Here is a 24,108-nt window from a genome sequence, read left to right as displayed (position 1 = left end):
TCCTTAGTGTTAAATATAGGCCTTTTACCAAAAAAAACCCTGCATCTCTCAACTTGTCATTTGCATTTGACCTTTCTTACTTTGCAAATACTCCCTTAAATTGAGTGATACTACTTTGATGGGTTTTTTTGTTGTTGTTTATTTGTTTGTTTTTTGAGACAGAGTCTCCCTCTGTCGCCCAGGCTGTAATGCAGTGGTGTGATCTTGGCTCATTGCAACCTCCACCTCCTGGGATCAAACGATTCTCATGCCTCAGCCTTCCTAGTAGCTGGAATTACAGGCATACCCCACCACACCTGGCTAATTTTTTGTATTTTTAGTAGAGATGGAGTTCACCGTGTTGGCCAAGCTGGTCTCAGACTCCGGACCTCAAATGATCTGCCAGCCTCAGCCTTTCAAAGTGCTGGGATTACAGGCGTGAGCCACCATGCCTGTCCTAATTTTCAGTCTTTTTTTTTTTTTTTTGAGACGGAGTCTCGCTGTGTCTCCCAGGCTGGAGTGCAGTGGCGTGATCTCGGCTCACTGCAAGCTCCGCCTCCCGGGTTCACGCCATTCTCCCGCCTCAGCCTCCCAAGTAGCTGAGACTACAGGCGCCCGCCACCACGCCCGGCTAGTTTTTTGTATTTTTAGTAGAGACGGGGTTTCACCATGTTAGCCAGGGTAGTCTCGATCTCCTGACCTCGTGATCCACCCGCCTCGGCCTCCCAAAGTGCTGGGATTACAGGCTTGAGCCACCGCGCCCGGCCTAATTTTCAGTCTTTACTTTCTCCCAGGTTACATTCCCACTTACATATTTTCTTTCCTTTTTTTTTTTCTTTAGTTTTAAGATGGAGTTTCGCTCTCGTTGCCCACGCTGGAGTGCAATGGTGCAATCTTGGCTCACTGCAACCTCCGCCTCCCCGGTTCAAGCAATTCTTCTGCCTCAGTCTCCCTAGTAGCTGAGATTACAGGCGTGAGCCACCACGTGTGGCTAATTTTTTGTATTTTTAGTAGAGACGGGGTTTCACCGTGTTGGCCAGGCTGGTCTTAAACTTCTGACATCAGGTGATACGCCTGCCTCTGCCTCCCAAAGTGCTGGGATTATAGGCGTAAGCCACTGTGCCCGGCTGCCACTTGCATATTTTCAGTTAACATCTCTCTATATGTTACTCCCAAATATATCTTCAATGGTAAAGTCACTTTCAAGTTTTGAATAATTTATCTAGTGGTCTGTTAGACATTTTCCTTGGATAGGTTCTAGGGACCTCAAATTTAATATGCCCAAAACTGAGTTATTGGTCTTACAGTGGCTTTAGTCCTACTTTTTCAGTCTGAGTCCAACTAGAAAAGAGAAACCACATAGTCATTTGAACAGTAAAAGTTTAGTATAAAAATGTAATGTCTGCTGGGCACAGTGGCTCATGCCTGTAGTCCCAGCACTTTGGAAGGCTGAGGAGGGTGGATCACCTGCGGTGAGGAGTTCAAGACTAGCCTGACCAATATGAGAAAATTCCATCTCTACTAAAAATACAAAAATTAGCCGGGTGTGGTGGCATGTGCCTGTAGTCCCAGCTACTCGGGAGGCTGAGACAGGAGAATCGCTTGAGCCCAGGAGGCAGACGTTGCTGTGAGCCGAGATTGCACCACTGCACTCCAGCCTGGGTGACAGCAAGACTCTGTCTCAAAAATAAATAAATAAATATAAAAATGTAATCTCATTTTTTTGTTTAATCTTAAAAAAACCCTGTTTTTACAGGGAAGTGGAATAGGTAGGGATTTAAGAAGTAAAGAAAACACTTAAAAAATATAAAAAATAAAAAAGGACCAGCAGATTTAGGGAGCAGCTCATACTTCTAGGGCTGAGATAGAATCAGGAAGAGTTCTCCACCCTCAGGGCTGAGATCCTGATGTTGGCGAAGGCATGGCCTTGGCTTACTGAATGGTAGAGAAGTTGCTGTGATGTCATGCCAGGAGAACTTGCTGGATACTGGGGAAAGCTGTTCCTGGGGATGTGTCCTACTAGAGAAGCTGCTATATGAGTGGTGCCAGGGGAAGCTGCTAGGTATTGCTGGCCATTGTGCACTCCAGGAGCCAGGGTTTGGTGAAACTGCACAATTGACAGGAGCCAGATGCTATAGAAACCATGGGTGTTACAGACAGGAATCTGCTAAATGAGCATACCAGAACCAGGAATCAAAACCTCTCTTCCTACAGTGTGCATTCAGTGACTTCCTGACGAAGCTTAACATTGTTTCAATTGGCAAAGGAAAAATATTCAAAGGGTACAGATCCATGTTCATGGAGCCAGCAAAAAGGATGAAAGAGCGCTTGGACACAACCAGCTGATAACTGGCACGTCCGTCCAGAACCCTTCTCCCTCTCAATCCCTATACTGTGGGTTTCTCCAAATGCCTATTGCCTATGATTTACTGTGTCCATCCTTCTTAGTCACGGCTTAGTTCAGGTTCTTGCCATCTTTCACTTGTTCCATCAGCCTTCTCTCTCATCCAGTCTAGCTTGTTTGTTTGTTTTTTCATTTTAAAATTTTTTGTAAAGACAGGGTCTTGCTTTGTTGACCAGGCTGATCTCGAACTCCTGGCCTGAAACAGTCCTCCCACCTCAGCCTCTCAAAGTGTTGGGATTACAGGCTTGAGCCATCATGCTAGGCCAGTCTATCTTCCTTAGTTCTGTATTTTCTTCCGAAAGACAGAACTAATCATATTACTTAGAGAATTAAATTCAAATATGGCTCTTCACAGTTTGGCCATAGCATATCTCTTTACTTTTTTCTTTCCTTGAATTTTTTGAGATGTTCCAGACCCTTGGATAGCTTTTTGTTTGCCCCTCTCCCTAAGTCTTCTTCATCCATCATTTTTAATAGCTTAAAATACTTAAAATACTCTTAAGTATTTTATTTCACCATGCCTTTAACTGTCTTTTACTATGGCCGTCATGCTGTATGCTAGGCTGTGTAGATGAGTAAGACATGATCTTTGCCTTTCATCTTTACTATTATGAAATAAGGTGTATTTTATAGTTATGTTAGTATTGAGAAAATGAATTCTAGGAATATGAGTTATATCTAGTAAAAAAAAAAGTACTATACTCCCAGACATCAATCTAAAGCTATATAATCCATGTCCATGCCTCTTTTAAGAAAGTTTTTAGTTTTAGAGATAGGGTCTCCCCTCTGTATCCCAGGCTGAAGTGCAGTGATGCTATCATAGCTCACTGCAACCTCCAGCTCCTGGGCTCAAACATTTCTCCTGAATAGCTGGTACTGCGGGCGAATACCACCACACCCAGCTAATTTTTTAATTTTTCGTCGAGATGATGTCTTACCATGTCACCTAAGCTGGCCTCAAACGCTCCTCCCACCTTAGCCGTTTTGGGTTTGAGTAACATATAATTGTTACTTGTCTTTAAGTGCCTCCTTTTCAGCTCATGTGGACAAGAAAATAACTAATCCCTGTCCTGTTGTTTAAAAGTGGGTATATATACACACATATTTGTGATTTTTAGACTTTTTTGCCTGATTTTCACAGTTTTGACTTTAATTTTCTTCCTTATTAGAAGAAAATGGGTAACTTTAGAACCTCTGAGTTCAAGGAAGGATCTCAGCAGTGAGGCCAGAGGAGTGAGATGTCCTGTGGTAACCAAGCATACCATTTCCTTGTCAAGTGGGCTTTTGTTTATGGCCGCCTAGGGGCTTAAAACTCCATGGACTGGTGAGGATTATCATTTGAATAGAATTTCTCCAATTCAAAAACCTTACTATTATCCTCCAATCAGTTTTACACTGTTGGGGAAAATCCCCCTGACCTTATATAACATACTTTGTAACCCTGCAGGTAGTTACTCTTATACTCTTGTCATTATAAATGCTTGATCAATGGTTGATAGACTAGCTCTTGATCAGAGTACCCTTGTATGGAGAGAAGGAAAAAATATACATTTCACTTGATTCTGTGAACCATAGTACTTAGGACAGTAGTGGTTTGGGTTTGATTTAAAAACAAATGTTTTTCTCATTCATGCTGAAATGTTATCTCTTTATTTAAGGATACCATTGGGAATATAATTTTTTAACCTATGTCAAACCTTATATGACTGATCTCAGTGAAACGAACTGTAAAAATATTTGCATCAATTTATTTTTAAATATTAAAAAAAGAAATATATGTATTAGACTTTTAAAATCTAATTGTTTTAACTGATAATATGTACTTCTTAGGTTAAATATCTTGGTAATATTAATGCATACCTGGTTGACCCAATCTTTTACAGCCTTCACTTAACTTAAGAGACCTTGGATTATCTGAATTAAAAATTGGACAGATTGATCAGCTGGTAGAAAATCTACTTCCTGGATTTTGTAAAGGCAAAAACATTTCTTCCCATTGGCATACGTCCCATGTCTCTGCACAGTCCTTCTTTGAAAATAAATATGGTATGTTAATGTATTTTTTGTTCTAATTAAATATTTTAGCACTATTAATAAATACCATTTATTAGCTTTTACGGTAGCATTTACTGTGGGCTGGGTTCCTTCCTGAAGGGTTTTTTTTTTTTTTTTGGACAGAGTCTCCCTCTGTCACCCAGGCTGCAGTGCAGTGGTGTAATCTCTGCTCACTGCAAGCTCCACCTCCTGGGTTCATGCCATTCTCTTGCCTCAGCCTCCCTAGTAGCCGGGACTACAGGTGCCCACTGCCACAGCCAGCTGATTTTTGTATTTTTAGTAGAGACGGGGTTTCACCGTGTTAGCCAGGATGGTCTCGACCTCCTGACCTTGTGATCCACCTACCTCAGCCTCCCAAAGTGCTGGAATTATAGGCGTGAGCCACTGCGCCCAGCCTTAAACACAGTACATCTTTTATCACTGGTTTTGTTTTGTTTTGTTTTGTTTTTGAGATGGAGTTTCACTCTTCTTGCCCAGGTGGGAGTGCAATGGCTCACTCTCAGCTCACCACAACCTTCACCTCCTGGTTTCAAGCGATTCTCCTGCCTCAGCCTCCCAAGTAGCTGAGATTACAGGCATGTGCCACCATGCCTGGCTAATTTTTTGTTTTTAGTAGAGACGGGGTTTCTTCATGTTGGCAAGGCTGATCTCAAACTCCCAACCTCAGGTGATCCACCCACTTCTGCCTCCCAAAGTGCTGGAATTACAGGCGTGAGCCAGCGTGGCCGGCCATGTTTTGTCACTGTTAATTTGAATTTAGTTTCATTAGCAGCTACATTTGTATGCCAGATAAAAAAGACAATGTAAGCCAGGCGCGGTGGCTCACGTCTGTAATCCCAGAACTTTGGGAGGCTGAGGCAGGCGGATCACAAGGTCAGGAGATCAAGACCATCCTGACTAACAGGGTGAAACACCATCTCTACTAAAAATACAAAAAATTAGCCGGGCGTGATGGTGGACACCTGTGGTCCCAGCTGCTCGGGAGGCCAAGGCAGGAGAATAGAGTGAGCCTGGGAGGCGGAGTTCACAGTGAGCCGAGATCATGCCACTGCATTCCAGCCTGGTGGACAGAGCGAGATTTTGTCTCAAAAAAAAAAAAAAAAAAAAAAGATAATGTAACCAACAAGTGATAGTAAACTAAAGGATTGTGAGATGTAAAGTAGTTAAATTAGCAATGCTTTAGATATTTTCATAAAAGTTGAAACTCATATTGTGATTTCCCTAATATTTGATAGAATTATTTATGTTTCATAGGATATTTGTTTTTTGTTTTAGAAATTAGAAAATTTACTTTTTGCAATTTCCTTCCAGGTAACTTAGATATATTTAGTACGTTACGTTCCTCTTGCTTGTATCGAAAACAACATTCAAGAGCTCTTCAAAGCATTTGTTCAGATCTTCAGTACTGGCCAGGTATGAAGCAACAACCATAGCTATTTTGGAAAAATAATATACTTATTTACTGTAGTCTGATTTGTCTTTCTTAATGGTATTAATGATTATAAACATTCATTTGCAATTCACACGGCCTAAAGAGTATTTGGAATTGATTAGTTTGGGTTCTTCTGTATAATTTTTAATCTGGGATATAATTATATATATAGGAGTATAATATATAGGAGCTAAATTTTGAGTGTGATAGTGCCACAATAAATCAAACGCCAGGGAATTTATCTAACTTGTTTTAAGATAAATGACTAAGCACATTTGCTTACTCATCCTCACTTTCAAAAGCCCATTGAAATTAATTTTATTTATATATATATATATATATATATGAAAAAAAGCAATGACAGAAGGGTTTTGTTAATGGGCCAGAAATTTGAGGACTTTCAGTAAGTTGTAATATAGGTGACATCAAGTTGACAGTAAAATCAAATTTGCATTTATTCGTGTAATTTTTGAATACAAGGCACTAGTGATAGATGTCAGGTGATAGCGATCATTGTAAATGAAAAAGACATGTTTTCTACCTTCATGGGACTAAGGGTCTCGTGAAAGAGGTAAGTACTTCTGCTTCCAAGAGAACTCAGGAAAAACCCCACTTCCAGAGCCAGTAAAATTGGACTCTGGGATGGAATGGAATAAACAGTTGAGGATTGCCAGAAATGGGCCAATCACAGAACAGATATGGCCTTTAACCTTTAGGTAAATTAGCAAAAAACACCTTTCTAATAAGACTTCTGTGTGTGTGTTTGTGTATCGAGGGACATCTGTCTGTGGAGACTCCTGGTTTGAGCATTGATGCCAAGGAAAGAAACAAGATAGTACCCCAGATTACTTTGGTTTTGAATTATACATTCACTAAAGGTATTCTGCTCATAGTCCAAGTTTTATATTCTGAATATATTTACTTTTGCTAGTGTTGAGGATACCCATTTGTAGTCAATACCGATGACTGTATTTGTTTTGTTTTGTTTTTGAGATGGAGTTTTCCTCTTGTCACCCAGGCTGGAGTGCAATGGCACCTCCTGGGTTCAAGCAATTCTCCCGCCTCAGCCTCCCGAGGAGGTGGGATTACAGGTTCCCCCACCAGGCCCAGCTAAGTTTTGTATTTTTAGTAGAGATGGGGTTTCACCATGTTGGCCAGGCTGGTCTCGGAACTCCTGACCTTAGGTGATCCGCCTGCCTTGGCCTCCCAAAGTGTTGGGATTACAACATGAGCCACGGCGCCAGGCCCTGATCACTGTATTCTTATTTATAATTACAAATGGATTACCAAGAATCTACGTATTTGAGGAAAACTTAAAGCATAAAAGAGAGGCGCCAAGTTCAGCAAAGAGACCAATAACCCTCCGAAGAAATGATTAATGCAGAAGACAGAAGAAGACAGCTGATACGTTTTTAGATACTGTTGGAAGATGTTTAAAAACTGAGCATGTGTTACCTAGGGTATGAAAACTATCTTAATAAATTTTCATAGTGTTGTAACTCTGAGATCAGATTCTCTCAACATCAGAAAATAAAGCTAAAAATCCAGTAACAGAAAAGACAGCTTAAAAAAATACCTAAATACTTGAAAATTTAAAAACCCTTTTCTAAATGTCTCATGACTGAATGGAAATTAAAACTGAGATTACAGACACTCAGTAATTAACCACAGTGAAAATCTGTTTATCAGACTCTTTTGGTGAGGACAAAATGACGTTGAGGGCATTATATAATTTATTAAGAAATCAGGCCAGGCACGGTGGCTCACGCCTATAATCCCAGCACTTTGGGAGGCCGAGGCGGGCAGATCACCTGAATTCGGGAGTTCAAGACCAGCCTGGCCAACATGATGAAACCCCGTTCTCTACTAAAAAGGAAATACAAAATTAGCTGGGCGTGGTGGTGCATGCCTGTAATCTCAGCTACTTGGGAGCCTGAGGTAGGAGAATCACTTGAACCCAGGAGGCAGAGGTTGCAGTGAGCCGAGAGCACGCCATTGCCCTCCAGCCTGGGCAACAAGAGCGAAACTCCGTCTCAAGAAAAAAAGAAAAGAAACCAAGATGGGCTGGACACAGTGGCTCACGCCTATAATTCCAACACTTTGGGAGGCTGAGGCTGAGGCTGAGGCTGAGGTGGGCGGATCACTTGAGGTCAGGAGTTTGAGACCAGCCTGGCCAACATGGCAAAACCCTGTCTCTACCACGATATACAAAAATTAGCTGGGTGTGGTGGCAAATGCCTCTAGTCCTAGCTACTCAGGAGGCTGAGGCAGGATAATTTCTTGAACGTGGGAGATGAAAGTTGCAGTGAGCCAAGACTGCGCCTCCATCCTGCGTGACAGAGCAAGACTTTGTCTCAAAAAAAAAAAAAATTAAGATATAAAACATGGAAAATAAATTGAATTTCTGAAAAATAATAGAAGAAATTAATACAAAGCAAATATTTTAAAATAATAGGTGGAAATAGTTTTACTTAATTAAACCAAAAAAAATTTAATATAAAAAAATGGAACAACATAACAATTCTGATTAAGAAACAACAGAAAAATACAAACAGTATTAGAAGTATGAGTGGGAATTGCCATGGATATGTGAAGGTTTTAAAATTGCAAGGTGGTATGTGTAACTTTATGTCATAAAAATACGTTGAAATGGACAGTTACCTAAGCAATAAATTGACAAAGTTGGCCCAAGAAGAGATAGGATAATAACCATAAAGTTTAAAAGATACTATTTTAAAAATATTGTTCCTTTGCCCCAGAGGCACTAGGTTCAGATAGTTTTTATGGCTGCATTCTTCTAGAATATTGAGTTTCTTGTTAATTTAAAACCATATTAAAAAGAAAAAGGTCTAGAATACACTTCCCTGTTTATTCCATGAGATTGCTGTTAGTAGAACTTGCTAGTATTGGTGTAAGGCCAGGCACTGTGGATCACACCTGTAATCCCAACACTTTGGGATGATCACTTGAGGCCAGGAGTTCCAGACAAGCCTGGACAACATCTCAACAGCAACAAAAGTTAGCCCATCGTGGTATCATGCCCTTGTAGTTCTGGATACTTGGGAGGCTGAGGTGAGAGGTTTGCTTGAGCCCAAAGTTCAAGGTTACAGTGAGCTATGATGATGCTGCTATACTTCAACTTTAGTGACAGAGCAAGATCCTGTCTAAAAAAAATATATATATATATGTATGTATGTATGTATATACACACACAAGCACGACAGAGGAACAAAATCGATGAGTTTCAATTAACAGAAATCCTAAATAAAATCCAAAGAAAGCAAATCTAAAAATGTGCTAAAAATATTATATCATGACTAAGGAATACAAAAGTGATTTAATGTTAAGTCAATTAATATATCATATTAATTGATTAGAAAAGAAAAATAATGTCATTATTTCAATGTATGATACAAAGACATAATATACTTTAATTGCTGTGCTTCCTGAAAACTCTTAGAAAGCTAGAAATGGAAGGAAACTTTTAAAATTTCTTAACATCTATTATGTTCCTGTTAATTTGAGAAACATGGAGTATCCTGGTTTTTTTCAGCATTAATTTGGAGATTCTGAACAATATGATTTAAAAGAAAACGAAATGAGCCATATGTAAGTTAAAGGAAGGGGTAAAATTATAATTTGCAGGTGATACAATTGTTTACCAGAAAATTCAAGAAAATCATCCAAAAGGCTGTTCAAGTAGAGTTCACTCCTTTGTCCATACCAGATAAATGCATAAAAATCAATAGTTTTCTTATAATCTAGCAGCAGGTTTTATTTACAGTTTCTTTAAAACCCAGTAAATGTTTTATCCTGACAAGAAATATACAGCATACATATATACACACGTACACACGTGTGTATATGAAGCTTTACTGAAGGAAAAAGAGGAACTGAGTGAAATAAAATGAGAGAAGGCCATAATCCTATTTGGAAGAACTAGGTATTATAACAGTATCAATTTACACCCAAATTTATAAAGTCAGTACAACCCCAATCAAAACTCTCATGACCCATTTGGGAAATTGAGAAGTTGATTTTAAACTTAATTTGGAGTAACTGAGAACATGTTAAAAGAATACTAATGAAGGGGATTTCACCCTACTTAAGTATATGAAAATATAGATATTTAGCCGTGGAAATCAGCAGTGTAGTATTATAAATAACTAAAATTTAAAAATTTAACCTAGTGCTGGCATATATCAGTGCAACAAAATTAAGAATTTTAAATCAATAAGCAAATGATGGATAATGAAATGTTATCAGCCTAAGTGACTGTTTTGGAAAAATCAAGTTCTTTTCTTACATCATACCAAAAAAAAAGTTCCAAATATGTTAAAGGGCTGAAAACAAAAATATAAAACTGAAAATATTACAGGTAAGTAGACTTCCTTTCAAATCTTAGTTTGGCGATGAAACTCTAATCAAGTTAAAATGCAGAAAACTCAACAAAGGTATGGCTACACTGACCTAATAAATTTCTGTATCATGTGATTGAAAGACAAAGACACATTAATAATAAATATTTACAATATATATAAAGATTACTATCTGTAACATCCATATTCTCTAAATAAAAATGGAAAAATGGCCGGGCGCGGTGGCTCAAGCCTGTAATCCCAGCACTTTGGGAGGCCGAGACGGGCGGATCACGAGGTCAGGAGATCGAGACCATCCTGGCTAACACAGTGAAACCCGGTCTCTACTAAAAATACAAAAAACTAGCCGGGCGTGGTGGCGGGTGCCTGTAGTCCCAGCTACTCGGGAGGCTGAGGCCGGAGAATGGCGTAAACCCGGGAGGCGGAGCTTGCAGTGAGCTGAGATCCGGCCACTGCACTCCAGCCTGGGCGGCAGAGCGAGACTCCGTCTCAAAAAAAAAAAAAAAATAAATAAATAAATAAAAAAAAATGGAAAAATGTGCAAAGGACATGCATGTTCAGTTTACCAATAAAATAAAAATAAAAATAGTGAATAAAAATACAGAGGAATCTTTTCAAAATTTTCCCACATTTGTAATCTGGGAAATGCAAAGTTGGTAAAACAAGGTACTGGTATTTTTGCCCATCAGACTTGTACAAATTTAAAAGATTCATATTGTTTAGTATTGGCAAGGATATGAAGAAAAGGAAACTTATAAGCATTGGTGGGCACATAAATTGATAACAGCCTTTTTTAGAAAGTAGTCTCGGCCAGGCGCAATGGCGTACACCTGTAATCCCAGCACTTTGGGAGGCCGAGGTAGGCGGATCACGAGGTCAGGAGTTTGAGATCAGCCTGGTCAACATGGTGAAACCCCACCTCTACTAAAAATACAAAAATTAGCTGGGCATGGTGGCGGGTGCTTATAATCGCAGCTACTCAGGAGGCTGAGGCAGGTGAATCCGTTGAACCCAGGAGGCGTAGTGAGCGGAGATCATGCCACTGCACTCCCGCCTGGATGATAGAGTGAGACTCTACCTCAAAAAAAAGTAGTAGTTTCTTAGTGTCAAACAAAATTTAAACCTTAACAGTGTTTCTTTTAGGAATTCAATCTACATCTGCTGACATACATGTACAAGAATGTTCACCACAGTTTGTTTTCAGCAATAAAAACCAGAAAACAAATAATGTTCATGGTAGGGAAATGGTTGAATGAATTGCACTCTGATACATTGGAGAAGTGTAAACAGCCATTAAACTGAATGCACTGTCCTGTTCTGAAAAATAATGCGTGAAAAATGAAAATTGCAAAAAATTAGGTACTATTTCTAGAGTAGTTTTTATAGAAAGAGCATGTATGTGCAGGCATAGAAGGGTAGTCAGAATTGTTAACAGGTTATACTTCTGGGAAGTGGGATTGGGGCTTGAGAAATTAGAAGACACTAATTTGATACACTCACCTTTTTTTCAAAAACATGTAAAAATCAGTTGTGTAGATTCAACCTATTTTAATTACTTGGCTGGTTTTTTTTTTGGAAAAAAATCACAGTTTATCAGAGTTGATACTCAGTTTTTAAAATTATACTGTACAACCCTCTGACTTCTCTATTTACTTTTATCCCCTATCAACATAAAAATAGGGCAGGCGCGGTGGCTCGTGCCTGTAATCCCAGCACTTTGGGAGGCCAAGGCAGGTGGATCACCTGAGGTCAGGAGGCTGAGGCAGGATAATTGCTTGAACCCAGGAGGTGGAAGTTGCAGTGAGCAGAGACTGCGCATTGCACTCCAGCCTAGGCAACAAGAAAACAAAACTCCATCTTAAATAAATAAATAAATTAATTAATTAATTTCCTTTTGAAACAAGGACAATAGAAAAAACTGTAGGCTGGACCTGGTAGATTTAAGTGCTCAGACCTAATCCCAGCACTTTGGGAGGCTGAGGCAAGAGGATTGCTTGAGCCCAGGAGTTCAAGGCCAGCCTGGGCATAAAAGGAGACCCCGTCTCCACAAAAAAGAAAGAAACAAGGAACACATATTTAAGTGTCAGGCAAATTAGATAGACTAGGATATAGAGGTAGAGTGTCAGACTTTAGAATCTCAGGCGTTTTTCTTTTCCTGTAACAATTTACAGTGACAGTGAATGGTATTGTTTTATTTAGTTTTCATACAGTCTCGGGGTTTTAAAACTTTGAAATCAAGGACACGACGTCTCCAGTCCACCTCCGAAAGATTAGCTGAAACACAGAATATAGCGCCATCATTCGTGAAGGTAATTAGACCTTTTTATGATCCAAAAAGCAAATATTTTCAAGTTGTTAAAAAAAATGAGGAGCTTCAATATCTGATTTCTTTTGTTGGCTGATAGATTTTCTTCCTTCTTTCCACTAATAAGGGATTAGTAACCTGTGTAATCATTATACCTGTAACTCTTCTGGGCCCCAGACTTGCCTCTCCACTTACTAGATTTTTTCCCCACAAACCTACACCTGTTAAGGTGTTCTCTGTATTAATGAGCAGCATCCACCCAAGCTAAAAACCTGGCTGTGAACCTATGTTTGTCCATGTTGCCTCACCTCCCACATCCATTAACCACTAAAGTTCTGTTGATCCAGCCTCCTAAATATTTGTTAAATCTGTTCCACTGGCATAGATAGGCTATAACTATTTGTTGCCTAAATTACTCTAATGAATACTTGTTTAATCTCCTTGCCTCTAGTCTTGCTATGTTCCGTCCAGCCTCCAGATTACCACCCATCAATCTTTCTAAAATTTTGATCTAGTTGTATTACTCTGCTTTATTGCTTACCTCCACCTGATACACTGGGAATTTCATCATTTGGTCTTTACCTGCTATGTCTCTTCTCACCATTCAATATGCCCCTCTGTTTCCCTGCTCCTCTCTGGCACTGAAGTCTTATATAAGATTGCTAGGGCCGGGCGTGGTGGCTCACACCTGTGATCCCAGCACTTTGGGAAGGCCGAGGTGGGTGGGTCACCTGAGGTCAGGAGTTTGAGACCAGCCTCGACATGGCGAAACCCCGTCTCTACTAAAAATACAAAATTAGTTGGGCGTGGTAGTGCATGCCTGTAATCCCAGCTACTCGGGAGGCTGAGTGTATGAACGGTGCTCAGTAGATATTTAGTAAATTAATGAGATTTTTCCTCTAGTAAAGATAAAGGGATATGAATATTAAGTCAATCAAACCCTAAGCTAATATGTGACCTGTTTTCAGTATAGTGTTCATGCAGAGAATAATGCCACTTTCTTTGTATTGATGCAGGAATAGGATCTAGTATTAGTTTCCTAGTTATTAATTCATTGCTGAGTCTTAATCTGTTTCTTCACATTGACAGTAAAAGTTACAGAATTTTAGTGAATTTTTTTGAGTGGTCACAATATTGTTAGGGAGTGTCACTCTGTCGTTAACCAGTACTGATGTGTTGTTTGTGTATTCAGGGGTTTCTTTTGCGGGACAGAGGATCAGATGTTGAGAGTTTGGACAAACTCATGAAAACCAAAAATATACCTGAAGCTCACCAAGATGCATTTAAAACTGGTTTTGCGGAAGGTTTTCTGAAAGCTCAAGCACTCACACAAAAAACCAATGGTAAGTTGATTTGAAACTGTCCATGTTTGAGAAGAGTAACTGAAAGGAAGTCATAGTCCTACATTTAAGTTTTAAGTAACTTTTCTAAGACCATCTGTCTTTCTATTGATTAAATTCTACTACATTTGTAACTTGATCTATGTAGAAATAGAGATACTGCTGATGGTTTCCCTTTCTCAAGAGAGAAAACGAATTGGAGAAAAGGAAGTGTGAATGGTTTAAAGGTTTTTGTTTCTTTGTTTTTTGTTTGTGTTTGTTTTTGAGACACGGTCTTGCTTCATTGCCTAAGCCAGAGTGCAGTGGTGCAATCACGGCTCATTGCAGCCTTAACTTCCTGGGCTCAAGTGATCCTCTCACCTCAGCCTCCTGAGTAGCTAGGACCACAGGCATGTGCCACCATGCCCAGCTAATTTTTGTAGAGATGGAATTTTGCCATGTTTTCCAGGCTGGTCTTGAACTCCCGGGATCAAGTGATCCTCCTGCCTTGACTTCTTAAAGTGTGGGGATTACAGGCATAAGCCCACCTTGCTTGGCCTTAATGAAGTTTTTGATAATAGGGTACTTACAGGAAATCATAGCAGTTGTGAAAAAGAATGCCAGATTCCAAAATTGGATGTGATGAAATGTGATTATCAGCAATAACCTAATGTTTACATTTCATTGAGCTGTCTTTTTTTTTTTTTTTTTTTTTTTTTTTTTTTTGAGACGGAGTCTCGCTCTGTCGCCCGAGCTGGAGTGCAGTGGCCGGATCTCAGCTCACTGCAAGCTCCGCCTCCCGGGTTCATGCCATTCTCCTGCCTCAGCCTCCTGAGTAGCTGGGACTACAGGCGCCCGCCACCTCGCCCGGCTAGTTTTTTGTATTTTTTAGTAGAGATGGGGTTTCACCTTGTTAGCCAGGATGGTCTTGATCTCCTGACCTCGTGATCCGCCCGTCTCGGCCTCCCAAAGTGCTGGGATTACAGGCTTGAGCCACCGCCCCGGCCGAGCTGTCATGTTTAATTAATGTCATTTGATGTAAAGCTTTTTCTTTCTACCCTAGATTCCCTAAGGCGAACCCGTCTGATTCTCTTCATTCTGCTGCTATTCGGCATTTATGGACTTTTAAAAAATCCATTTTTATCTGGTAAAAGCTTTTTTTATTTATCTAACTTGTTAGTTTCTTATTCCTTTAAATACATGATTCCTTTTAATGCCTAATCTAACCCTTAAAAGAAAGAACACATTAATGTTTATAGTTCTAGAATTAGGCTTTCATTCCTAGTAGTGGTTAGTTTCCCAAATTTTAGAAAATGATACCTGTCCAATTATAAAATTTAAAAATTATCCTGGTCAACAGGGTAAAAGGAAAGTAAATTAATTAATTGAAAAATTATGTAGAAGAATTTTATAATAGTGCAAACTGAAATAGTTTTCTGTTTCAAAGATAAACTAATAAATTCAATTTATTAATAATATCATATTAAATGTTCCCCTTTTTTTTAGTTTGCTTATCTGAAATTAAGCAATAGTGTCAGACTTAAGTGGTTCCAATTACCTTTTCCACTACTATGTAGTTTTCACCCTGTGTTCTCTATTCTCTTTAATATCAAGGATATGTACAGATTCTTAAAAAATACTTTGTGGGCTAAAACTGTTAGTGTTCATTCTAGAATTACTATTTTAAATTTGTTTTCTCAGTTTCTGTGTTCTTGATTTATTAAGCATTTCTTCTTAACCCTGTATTTTGCCAGCTCATTTTTCAGCCTATCTTAACAGTATTTTGGGCTTCTTTTGAGGAAATTAGAAATTGCTCAGTTTACTCATTTATAACTGTTCTAGTTTGGAAGTTTCTACCTGAGTGGGAAAGACTTAAGAAATTCTTGTAATAGTTCTCCAAAATTGATCTCTAGTATTTTACTGTCCTATCAGACTTTTTCTGTCTTGCTTGTCAGACTTAATGATGTCATAATTGATAGGTCATTTGAGGGCAAGTAGTAACAGTTGTCAGAAGACGAGGACTACATGAAAAATATCATAATGTGTTAAGCCCATGTGTGTCAGTGTTTTTTGCTAACTGTAAGGCAATGTATTTCAAAGTGTAGACCTGCGACCAGTTATATCAGAATAATCAAAGTGTTTGTTAAAAATGCAAATTCTCCTGGGCCCTGTGCTGTGGCCTGAGAACCTGCATTTTAACGTATTTCTCAAGTGAATTTTATTCACACCAGAGTTTGAGAAACTTTGTTCTATCATTAGATACTACAATGAGAAGTGGAAAATAATTCTTGATTTTATTAACTGAAAAGTACAAATGTCTTTTTATTTTATGTTATTTTATTTATTTATTTATTTTCAGTTGGAGTCTTGCTCTGTTGCCCAGGCTGGAGTCCAGTGGCACGATCTCGGCCCACTGCAATCTCCGCCTCCCGGGGTTCAAGTGATTCCCCTGCCTCAGCCTCCTGAGTAGCTGGGACTACAGGCCTTTGCCACCATGCCCAGCTAATTTTTTGTATGTTTAGTAGAGACGGGGTTTCATCATGTTAGCCAGGATGGTCATGATCTCCTGACCTCGTGATCTGTCTGCCTCAGCCTCTCAAAGTGCTGGGATTATAGGTGTGAGCCACTGTGCCCGGTCTTTATTATTTTTTAATTTTTATTTTTTCAAATTGATTAAGAAAGTAAAGTAATAAAAGAATGGCTACTCCATAGGCAGAGCAGCCAAAATATGTCTTTTTAATGTGAATCACTTACTCTTTGAAGATGGTTTAGAAATCCAGAAGACCTAGTTTCTGTTCCTCACTCTGATTTGATATGTGAATTTAGGTCTCTTAGACATTTAATTTTTCTAGGCTTTGCTTTCTTGCATCTAAAAAAATCAGGTGATTGGAATGTTATTAATCTATCAAATATAAACATTTCTTTTCTTCCCTTTAGTCCGCTTCCGGACGACAACAGGGCTTGATTCTGCAGTAGATCCTGTCCAGATGAAAAATGTCACCTTTGAACATGTTAAAGGTGTAAGTTAAGAAGATTGCCTTGCCTTCTTCATACATTCTCTAATTGATACTCTATATAAGGTGGATATTTGATTCTATAGCGTATGCTAGAACAGGTAAAATTGTATCCAAAAGTATTAGAAACAATATTTTGGGATAAATATTAATAGTCAAGGATCCAATCTTGCTTTATGACAGGGGATAGTATAATTTATGAAGGAGCAACCTGGTGTAGTGGAGTGAATGTGGACTTCAGAGTCAAGCTGACTAACATTTGGAATTCATTTTTATACTTATTAGCTATGAGACCTTGAAGAAATTACTTTAGATCCTGACAGATAATGTATGTGCTTGACACATAGTAGATAGTTAATAAATGGTCCTTCTTTACCTGTTCCTTTTATTGATCTTTGTAACTCCAGTATCTAAAACATATTAATGTATATTTCTTGAATGAATAGAATGGATAAATGCTAGTTTACAGTCAATTAATTTGTTAAATATTTAATAGTATCTATTTAGTGCTAGGTCCTGTTTTAGCTGCTGGGATAGAATAAATAATCTTTGCGTTCTTAGAGTTTAAACTCTAAAAGCAGTAATTGGACACTGATATGTCATATAAGAAAAAGTGGAGTATGTTAAAAGGTAATAAAAGTGTATGGAGGAAAAAGTAGAGCAGGGTAAAGAGGATTGGGAGTTTTGGGAGAAGGCTTAAGTTTTAAATGGAGTGTTCAAGGTGCGATTGATGGAGAAGGTGACATTTGAGAGAAAATCTGAAGGAGAAGATGGAATAAACTGCATTTATCTGAGAAAAGAACATTTCTGACCAAAGGAACAGTTTGAGCAAAGGCTCTGAATTATTAGGGTGTCTGACTTGTTCATTTTTGAAAGTAGAACCAATAGGATTTCTCATTGGAACATAAGGTGTAAGAGAAAAGAGAAGTCAAAAAGGACCACAAGATTTTTGGTCTCAACAATTATGGAAGGATAGAATTGACATTTACTGAGATTTTTGTTTTTGAGACGGAGTTTTGCTTTTGTTGCCCAAGCTGGAGTGCAACGGCGTGACCTCGGCTCAGTGCAACCTCCGCCTCCCAGTTCAAGCGATTCTCCTGCCTCAGCCTCCAGAGTAGCTGGGATTACAGGCACAAGCCACCACGCCCAGCTAATTTTTTGTATTTTTAGTAGAAACAGGGTTTCACCGTGTTAGCCAGGCTAGTCTCGAACTCCTGACCTCAGGTGATCGCCTGCCTCAGCCTTCCAAAGTGGTGGGATTATAGGCGTGAGCCACTGCACCCAGCCTTTAGTGAGGTTTTCAAAGGCTGTGAGTGGAGCAGATTTGGGGGACAAAGGTTAGAAATTTAGTTTTAGGTATGTTAAGTGTGAGAGATACAAATGAAAGTGTTGAGTAACTTGGATATACCACTTTGGAGGTATGGGAGAGGTCTGAGCTAGAATTAAAAATAGGAGATTATATGTATGTTAAGTCTACATATTTGGATGAGATCACCCAGGAAGTGAGTGTAACCAGAAGAGAGATCTAAATACTGAGTTATAGAGCACTTGAAGGTTCACAAGACAGAGAAGAGAAGCCAGGAACCCAGGTGAAAAGGAGCTGCCAGTGAGTTAGGTGAGAATGGTGTCCTGGAAGAAAATATTTCTGATGAGGGGAGTGATTAGCGACGTGAAATGCTGTTGATGGGCCAAGTGACAGCTATCCATTTGATTTAGCAGTAAGTCATTGGTTTACCTGATAAAGAGCAATTTTAGTGGAGTAGCAGGGGTTAAATTCCGATTGCAGTGGGTTTACAAGAGGTGGAAAGAAATGAGATGGAATAGAGGATTACAGACAATTCTTGGATTTTGTCTGACAGAATAGTGCAGATAATTTATCTTATAATATAAAATAAAGTTGGAATGTTGGTAAACTGTTGAGTGGGAGGTTGTGGAAATTGATAGTATCAAGGTCACCAGCAGAGAGAATATGGATGGGAGAGGAGGAATGAGTGGTTAATGGAGGAAGTAAATTGTGCAGGAATAGGAGAATGAATGGAAATGGGAAATAAAACTGTTGGGCTCACTTGAAATTTTGGATCATGAATTTATATTAAGACAAGTCAAAATGAGTCGTTTTTCTACTGATTTTCTATTTGTTTTATCTCTTCCAAATGTGAATTCTGCAACTTTAGTACCACACTGTGCTCTTCTCTGTGTTTTGCCATTATATCTGCTCTATTATATTTGATTTCTGAGAACTGTAGTGGCTGGGTAATTATCTTTCAGGAATGTTTTAGAAGAAATTCTTCCTGCAGGAGGGATTTGAAGTACATGATCTGAGGACTCTTCCAACTCTGAAGAGATTGGTTATGTTATTTCTGCTTTTCCTCTTTACATATTCATGTCTCTGTTTATACATAACCATGTTTTTTCAACCTCGACTATTTGGGGAATAAGGCATTGGGAATCATTATGATAGTTTTACACCAAGCAGTTCTTTCCTTTCCTTTCCAGTTTAAATGGCTATGAACCCTGTTGGAAATGTATAAAGGGAACAATTGAGGAAGAGGTTGGTGCAGTGATTATTTGAAAACTTCAATCATCAGTGTGGAGGGCCCTTCTCATTGTGTTTGAGGTCTGCATGCCTTTTCTAAATTGAGCCTGTATTAAGGCTGAGGTCAGATAGAGCATTGTTATTTTCTGCCTGCAATGTACGTACATACTTACTGAATATACCACACTTCCACCTCTTTTGAGAGAATTTGTTTTGTTTTGTTTTGTTTGAGACAGGGTCTCGCTCTCTTGCCCAGGCTGGAGTGCAATGGCATGATCTTGGCTCACTGCAGCTTTGACCTTCTGGGCTCAAGTGATCCTCCTGCCTTAACCTCCCTTGTAGTTGAGACCACAGGCATGCACCACCACACTTGACTAATTTTTTAGTTTAATTTTTTTATTCTTTCTAGACAGGGTCTGGCTCTATCACCCAGACTGAAGTGCAGTGGTGTGATCTTAGCTCACAACAACCTCCTCCTCCTGGGCTCAAGCCATCCTCCTGCCTCAGCCTCCCAGGTAGCTAGGACTACAGGCGTATGACCCTACGCCTGGCTAATTTTTGTATTTTTTTTGTAGAGTCGGGATTTAGCTGTGTTGCCCAGGCTGGTCTTGATCTCCTGGGCTCAAGTGATCCACGCATCTTTGCCTCCCAAAGTGCTGGGATTACAGGCATGAGTCACCGAGCCCAGCTGATTTATCCTTCTCCTTCTTCCTTCTCTTCTGCTTCCTCTTGTTCTTCCTCCTCTTCTTCCTCTTCTTCTTTCTCCTCTTCTTTCTCCTCTTCTTCCTTTTCTTCCTCTTCCTCTTCCTCTTCTTCCTCCTCTTCTTTCCTCTTCCTTTTCCTCCTCCTCCTCTTCCTCCTCTTCCCTCTTCTTCTTTCTTCCTCCTCTTCTTTCTTCTCCTTCTCCTCCTCCTCCTCCTTCTTCCTTCTCCTCCTCCTCCTTCTTCTCCTCCTTTTCCTTCCTTCTCCTCCTCCTCCTCCTCCCTTCTTCTCCTCCTCCTCCTCTTCCTTCTTCTCCCCCCCCTCCTCCTCCTCTTTTTGGGTGCAGGGGGTAGAGACAGAGCTTCACTTTGTTCTCCAGTCTGGTCTCAAACTCCTGAGCTCAGGTAGTCCTCCCATCTCAGCCTCACAAAGTGCTTGGGTAGTAGACATGAGCCATCATGCCTGTCCTGGAATGTGGGGATTTCTGAGTACTAAACTAAAGCCATGCTGATGACTAAGCATAATGAAAGTAAACATCACAATTAAGGTAGATCCTTACCAAGTTTTCCATGCTAAAATGAATCAATTTTTTTTTTTTTTTTTTTTTTTTTTTTTTTTTTTTTTGAGACAGAGTCTCGCTCTGTCGCCCAGGTTGGAGTGCAGTGGCTGGATCTCAGCTCACCGCAAGCTCCGCCTCCCGGGTTTACGCCATTCTCCTGCCTCAGCCTCCTGAGTAGCTGGGACTACAGGCGCCCGCCACCTCGCCCGGCTAGTTTTTTGTATTTTTTTAGTAGAGACGGGGTTTCACCGTGTTAGCCAGGATGGTCTCGATCTCCTGACCTCGTGATCCGCCCGCCTCGGCCTCCCAAAGTGCTGGGATTACAGGCTTGAGCCACCGCGCCCGGCCGAATCAATTTTATAATTGCTGTAAGACCTAAATTTATATAGAGCAAAGTAATTCAGTAGCATTTACCAGAACAGATTTACCATTAGGTAGTTCCTGTGATCAAATTTTTACCAAATCTCAAAGAGCTTGTGTGGGAATGTCATTTCCTTACCTAGAATTTCTGGATATATGGGCATACTTATATATATAGTCTTAAAAATGTTAATACAGGCATTTAATAACTTGATTCATTACCTTGATCCCATTAACTATTTTCCTTGATAGATCTTAGGTTCCTGAAGTGGGAATTCTCTTGCCACAGAATTTGGGGAGAGAATATAGTTTATTTGAGTAGCAAATTACGTTTAATCTCTTCTCCTTTATTCCTACAAGTTAAAATTGGAATTATATCTGTTATTTTGACCAAATACAATTTAGTCATCTTTTAGTACATGGATATTATCTTTCAAGTTCTCTTTTAATAAACCAGCCAGGTCTTTTTTTAACCATAAATTTCATTGAAGTTTAACAAATTCACACAGAAGTGCACAAATACATAAATTTTCACAAAGTGTCTGTGTTATAAGTACCCAGCTCAAGGAACAGAACGTTATCAGAAGCCTAGAACCTCCTTGATGCCTCCTTCTGGTTACTGGCCTAGGGACAATTTCCTATCTAATACCATATATGAATTTTCCCTATTTTTGAATTTTAGATAAATGTAATCCATATAGAATATCCTTTTTTGTATGAGGCTTGTTTTATTCAACATGTTTGTGAGATCCATCTATGTTATTTGGAGTTGAGGTTTATTTATCCTTACTGCATAGTATCCCATTATACGAATACCACAACACAGTGCAGTTATACTACTTTAGAGTGGACATTTGAATTATTTCTAGTTTTTGGTTCAAATACAGCTGGTGTGAATATTCTTGTACAAGTCTCTTGGTGAAAATATGTACACACTTCTCCTGGACCTAGGAGTGGACAAAGCTTTGTTTTCTATTTTTTTAAATACTCTGTGAAAAGAAAATGCTATGTTTTTAACCATTAACTTCATTAAAACATTAGTAAATTTTTAATTATTTAATCAGAATAACTTTCAAAGATCATTCCAAGTCTAACAAAAAAACATAACTTTGCTCTTTAATAAGTATAATATTTCCTGGAAATATATCTGGGAAGTTTTTTTGAAATGATAAGTGAATCTTGACATTAATTGGACATTTTCAGAACGCCGTTTGGCATAAAACTATGTTTCCTGTTTTAGTATGCTCCTCTCTAGGTACTTTCTTTTTAACCCTGTCCAATGTACTTGACTTTTGTTTTCTCACTGAGAAAATGAAAGTTCAGAATGATTTTTTAGGGATAGTAAGGAGACTTTGCATAATTGGAAATAACGGTCAGGGGAAAACCCTTTGTGTGTTTTATAAGGGGCCATTTTTGTATGCTGCTTTTACTGAAACAAAGAAGGCCAGGTTAATTCCATATCCAAATTAAGTTTATGATTTTCAAAAGGGCTAATCTCACCAAATGTGTCCATAATCTAAAGTTATTTGGAAAATTGTGTCACTTTAGGTGGAGGAAGCTAAACAAGAATTACAGGAAGTTGTTGAATTCTTGAAAAACCCACAAAAATTTACTATTCTTGGAGGTAAACTTCCAAAAGGTAAGATAATCTTTTTTTTACCATGATTTGATGGAAAAAACAAAAACAAACAAAATCTATATTACTTATTTAATGTTAACTGATTAAAGTTTAAGTCTTAATTGCTGTTTTACAAAATAGATGTTCATTCTGAACATACAATTCCACAACCTTTTTTGGTAACTGCACATTTTTATATACTTTCAAATTTTAAGTAAAGTTATAAGAATAGTACATAGAATGTTCCTCATATCCTTAACTTAGACTCACAAATTTTTAATATTTAACTTCCTTTTTTTAGACCCAGGCTTGACTGCAGTGGTGCAATCATGGCTTACTGTATCCACAACCTCTTGTGTTCAGGCGGCACTCCCAGGTAGCTGAGACCACAGGCACACACTACCATGCCACCTAATTTTTGTATTTTTTGTAGAGATGAGGCCATGTTGCCCAGGCTGCTCTTGAACTCCTGGGCTCAAGCGATCCACTCACTTTGGCCTCCTAAAGTACTAGGACTGCAGGCATGAGCCAGCGCACTCAACCTAGCTCCATTTAAAAAATCATTCACTTTGTCTCTTTACATATATATAAATACAAAAATTATTTGTAAATAAATAATTTTTTAATTATTTGAGAGTAAAATGTAAACATAATCACCCCTAAGAGTGTATTTTCTAAGAATAAGGATATTCTTCTACATAACTCCAGAATTATATTAAAATTAGGACATTAGTTAGGTGTGGTGGCTCACACCTTTAATCCTAGCATTTTAGGAGGTGGAGGCGGGTGGATTACTTGAGGTCAGGAGTTCGAGACCAGTCTGGTCTTGAAGCAGGGGCCATTGGAGTTCCAGCCAGCCTGGCCAACATGGTGAAACCCTGTCTCTACTAAAAATACAAAAAAAAAAATTAGCCGGGCTTGGTAGCAGGCGCCTGTAATCCCACCTGCTCGGCAGGCTGAGGCAGGAGAATCGCTTGAACCTAGGAGGTGGAGGTTGCAGTGAGCCAAGATTGTGCCCACTGCACTCCAGTCTGGGAGACAAAGCAAGACTCTGTCTCCAAAAAAAAAAAAAAAAAGGACATTTAACGTACATACAAAACTATTCTCAAATTTAGAGTCTATATTCAAATTTCAGCATTTGTTCCAATAGTATCCTTTGTAGGATACCCTCTTCGCCAGTTCAGGACCCAATCCAGGATCACAGATAACATTTAGGCTTTTATTTTATTTTGTTTGTTTGTTTTTTAATGAAACAATTCCTTAGCCTTTTTGTGAGGGAGTGGGGAGAAGAGGATCTTTCATGATTTTTACAGTTGTAAAGAGTACTTGCCTAATTATTTATAGAATGTTCTCAGTTTAGCTTTGTCTGATGTTTTCTCGTGGTTAACATGACTTTTGATGACTTAATAGTATCCTTCTAATTTATGGTTGTATCACAGTTTAACC

At 38.9% G+C, this 24,108-nt stretch overlaps 2 protein-coding genes across 2 annotated transcripts in view; one reads left to right on the top strand and one right to left on the bottom strand.

Moving 5' to 3' along the window:
- The window catches only part of RAB18 (RAB18, member RAS oncogene family), a 539,744-nt gene that overhangs the window by 334,427 nt on the left and 181,209 nt on the right, over nt 1-24,108 (bottom strand). The window lies entirely within an intron of this gene.
- YME1L1 (YME1 like 1 ATPase) overlaps nt 1-24,108 on the top strand; it is a 41,760-nt gene that overhangs the window by 8,213 nt on the left and 9,439 nt on the right. Inside the window, exons 3-9 of the mRNA XM_050804507.1 lie at nt 4,267-4,429; nt 5,750-5,851; nt 12,449-12,558; nt 13,747-13,897; nt 14,937-15,020; nt 16,811-16,893; nt 22,593-22,683. Coding sequence (XP_050660464.1) covers nt 4,267-4,429; nt 5,750-5,851; nt 12,449-12,558; nt 13,747-13,897; nt 14,937-15,020; nt 16,811-16,893; nt 22,593-22,683 — 784 coding nt within the window. The remainder of the gene's footprint in view (nt 1-4,266; nt 4,430-5,749; nt 5,852-12,448; nt 12,559-13,746; nt 13,898-14,936; nt 15,021-16,810; nt 16,894-22,592; nt 22,684-24,108) is intronic.

Source organism: Macaca thibetana, chromosome 9 (genome assembly GCF_024542745.1).
Source record: "Macaca thibetana thibetana isolate TM-01 chromosome 9, ASM2454274v1, whole genome shotgun sequence".
NCBI lineage: Eukaryota > Metazoa > Chordata > Mammalia > Primates > Cercopithecidae > Macaca > Macaca thibetana.
The sequence above is the reverse complement of the archived record's forward strand: the minus strand, read 5'-3'. Positions and strand labels throughout refer to the sequence as shown.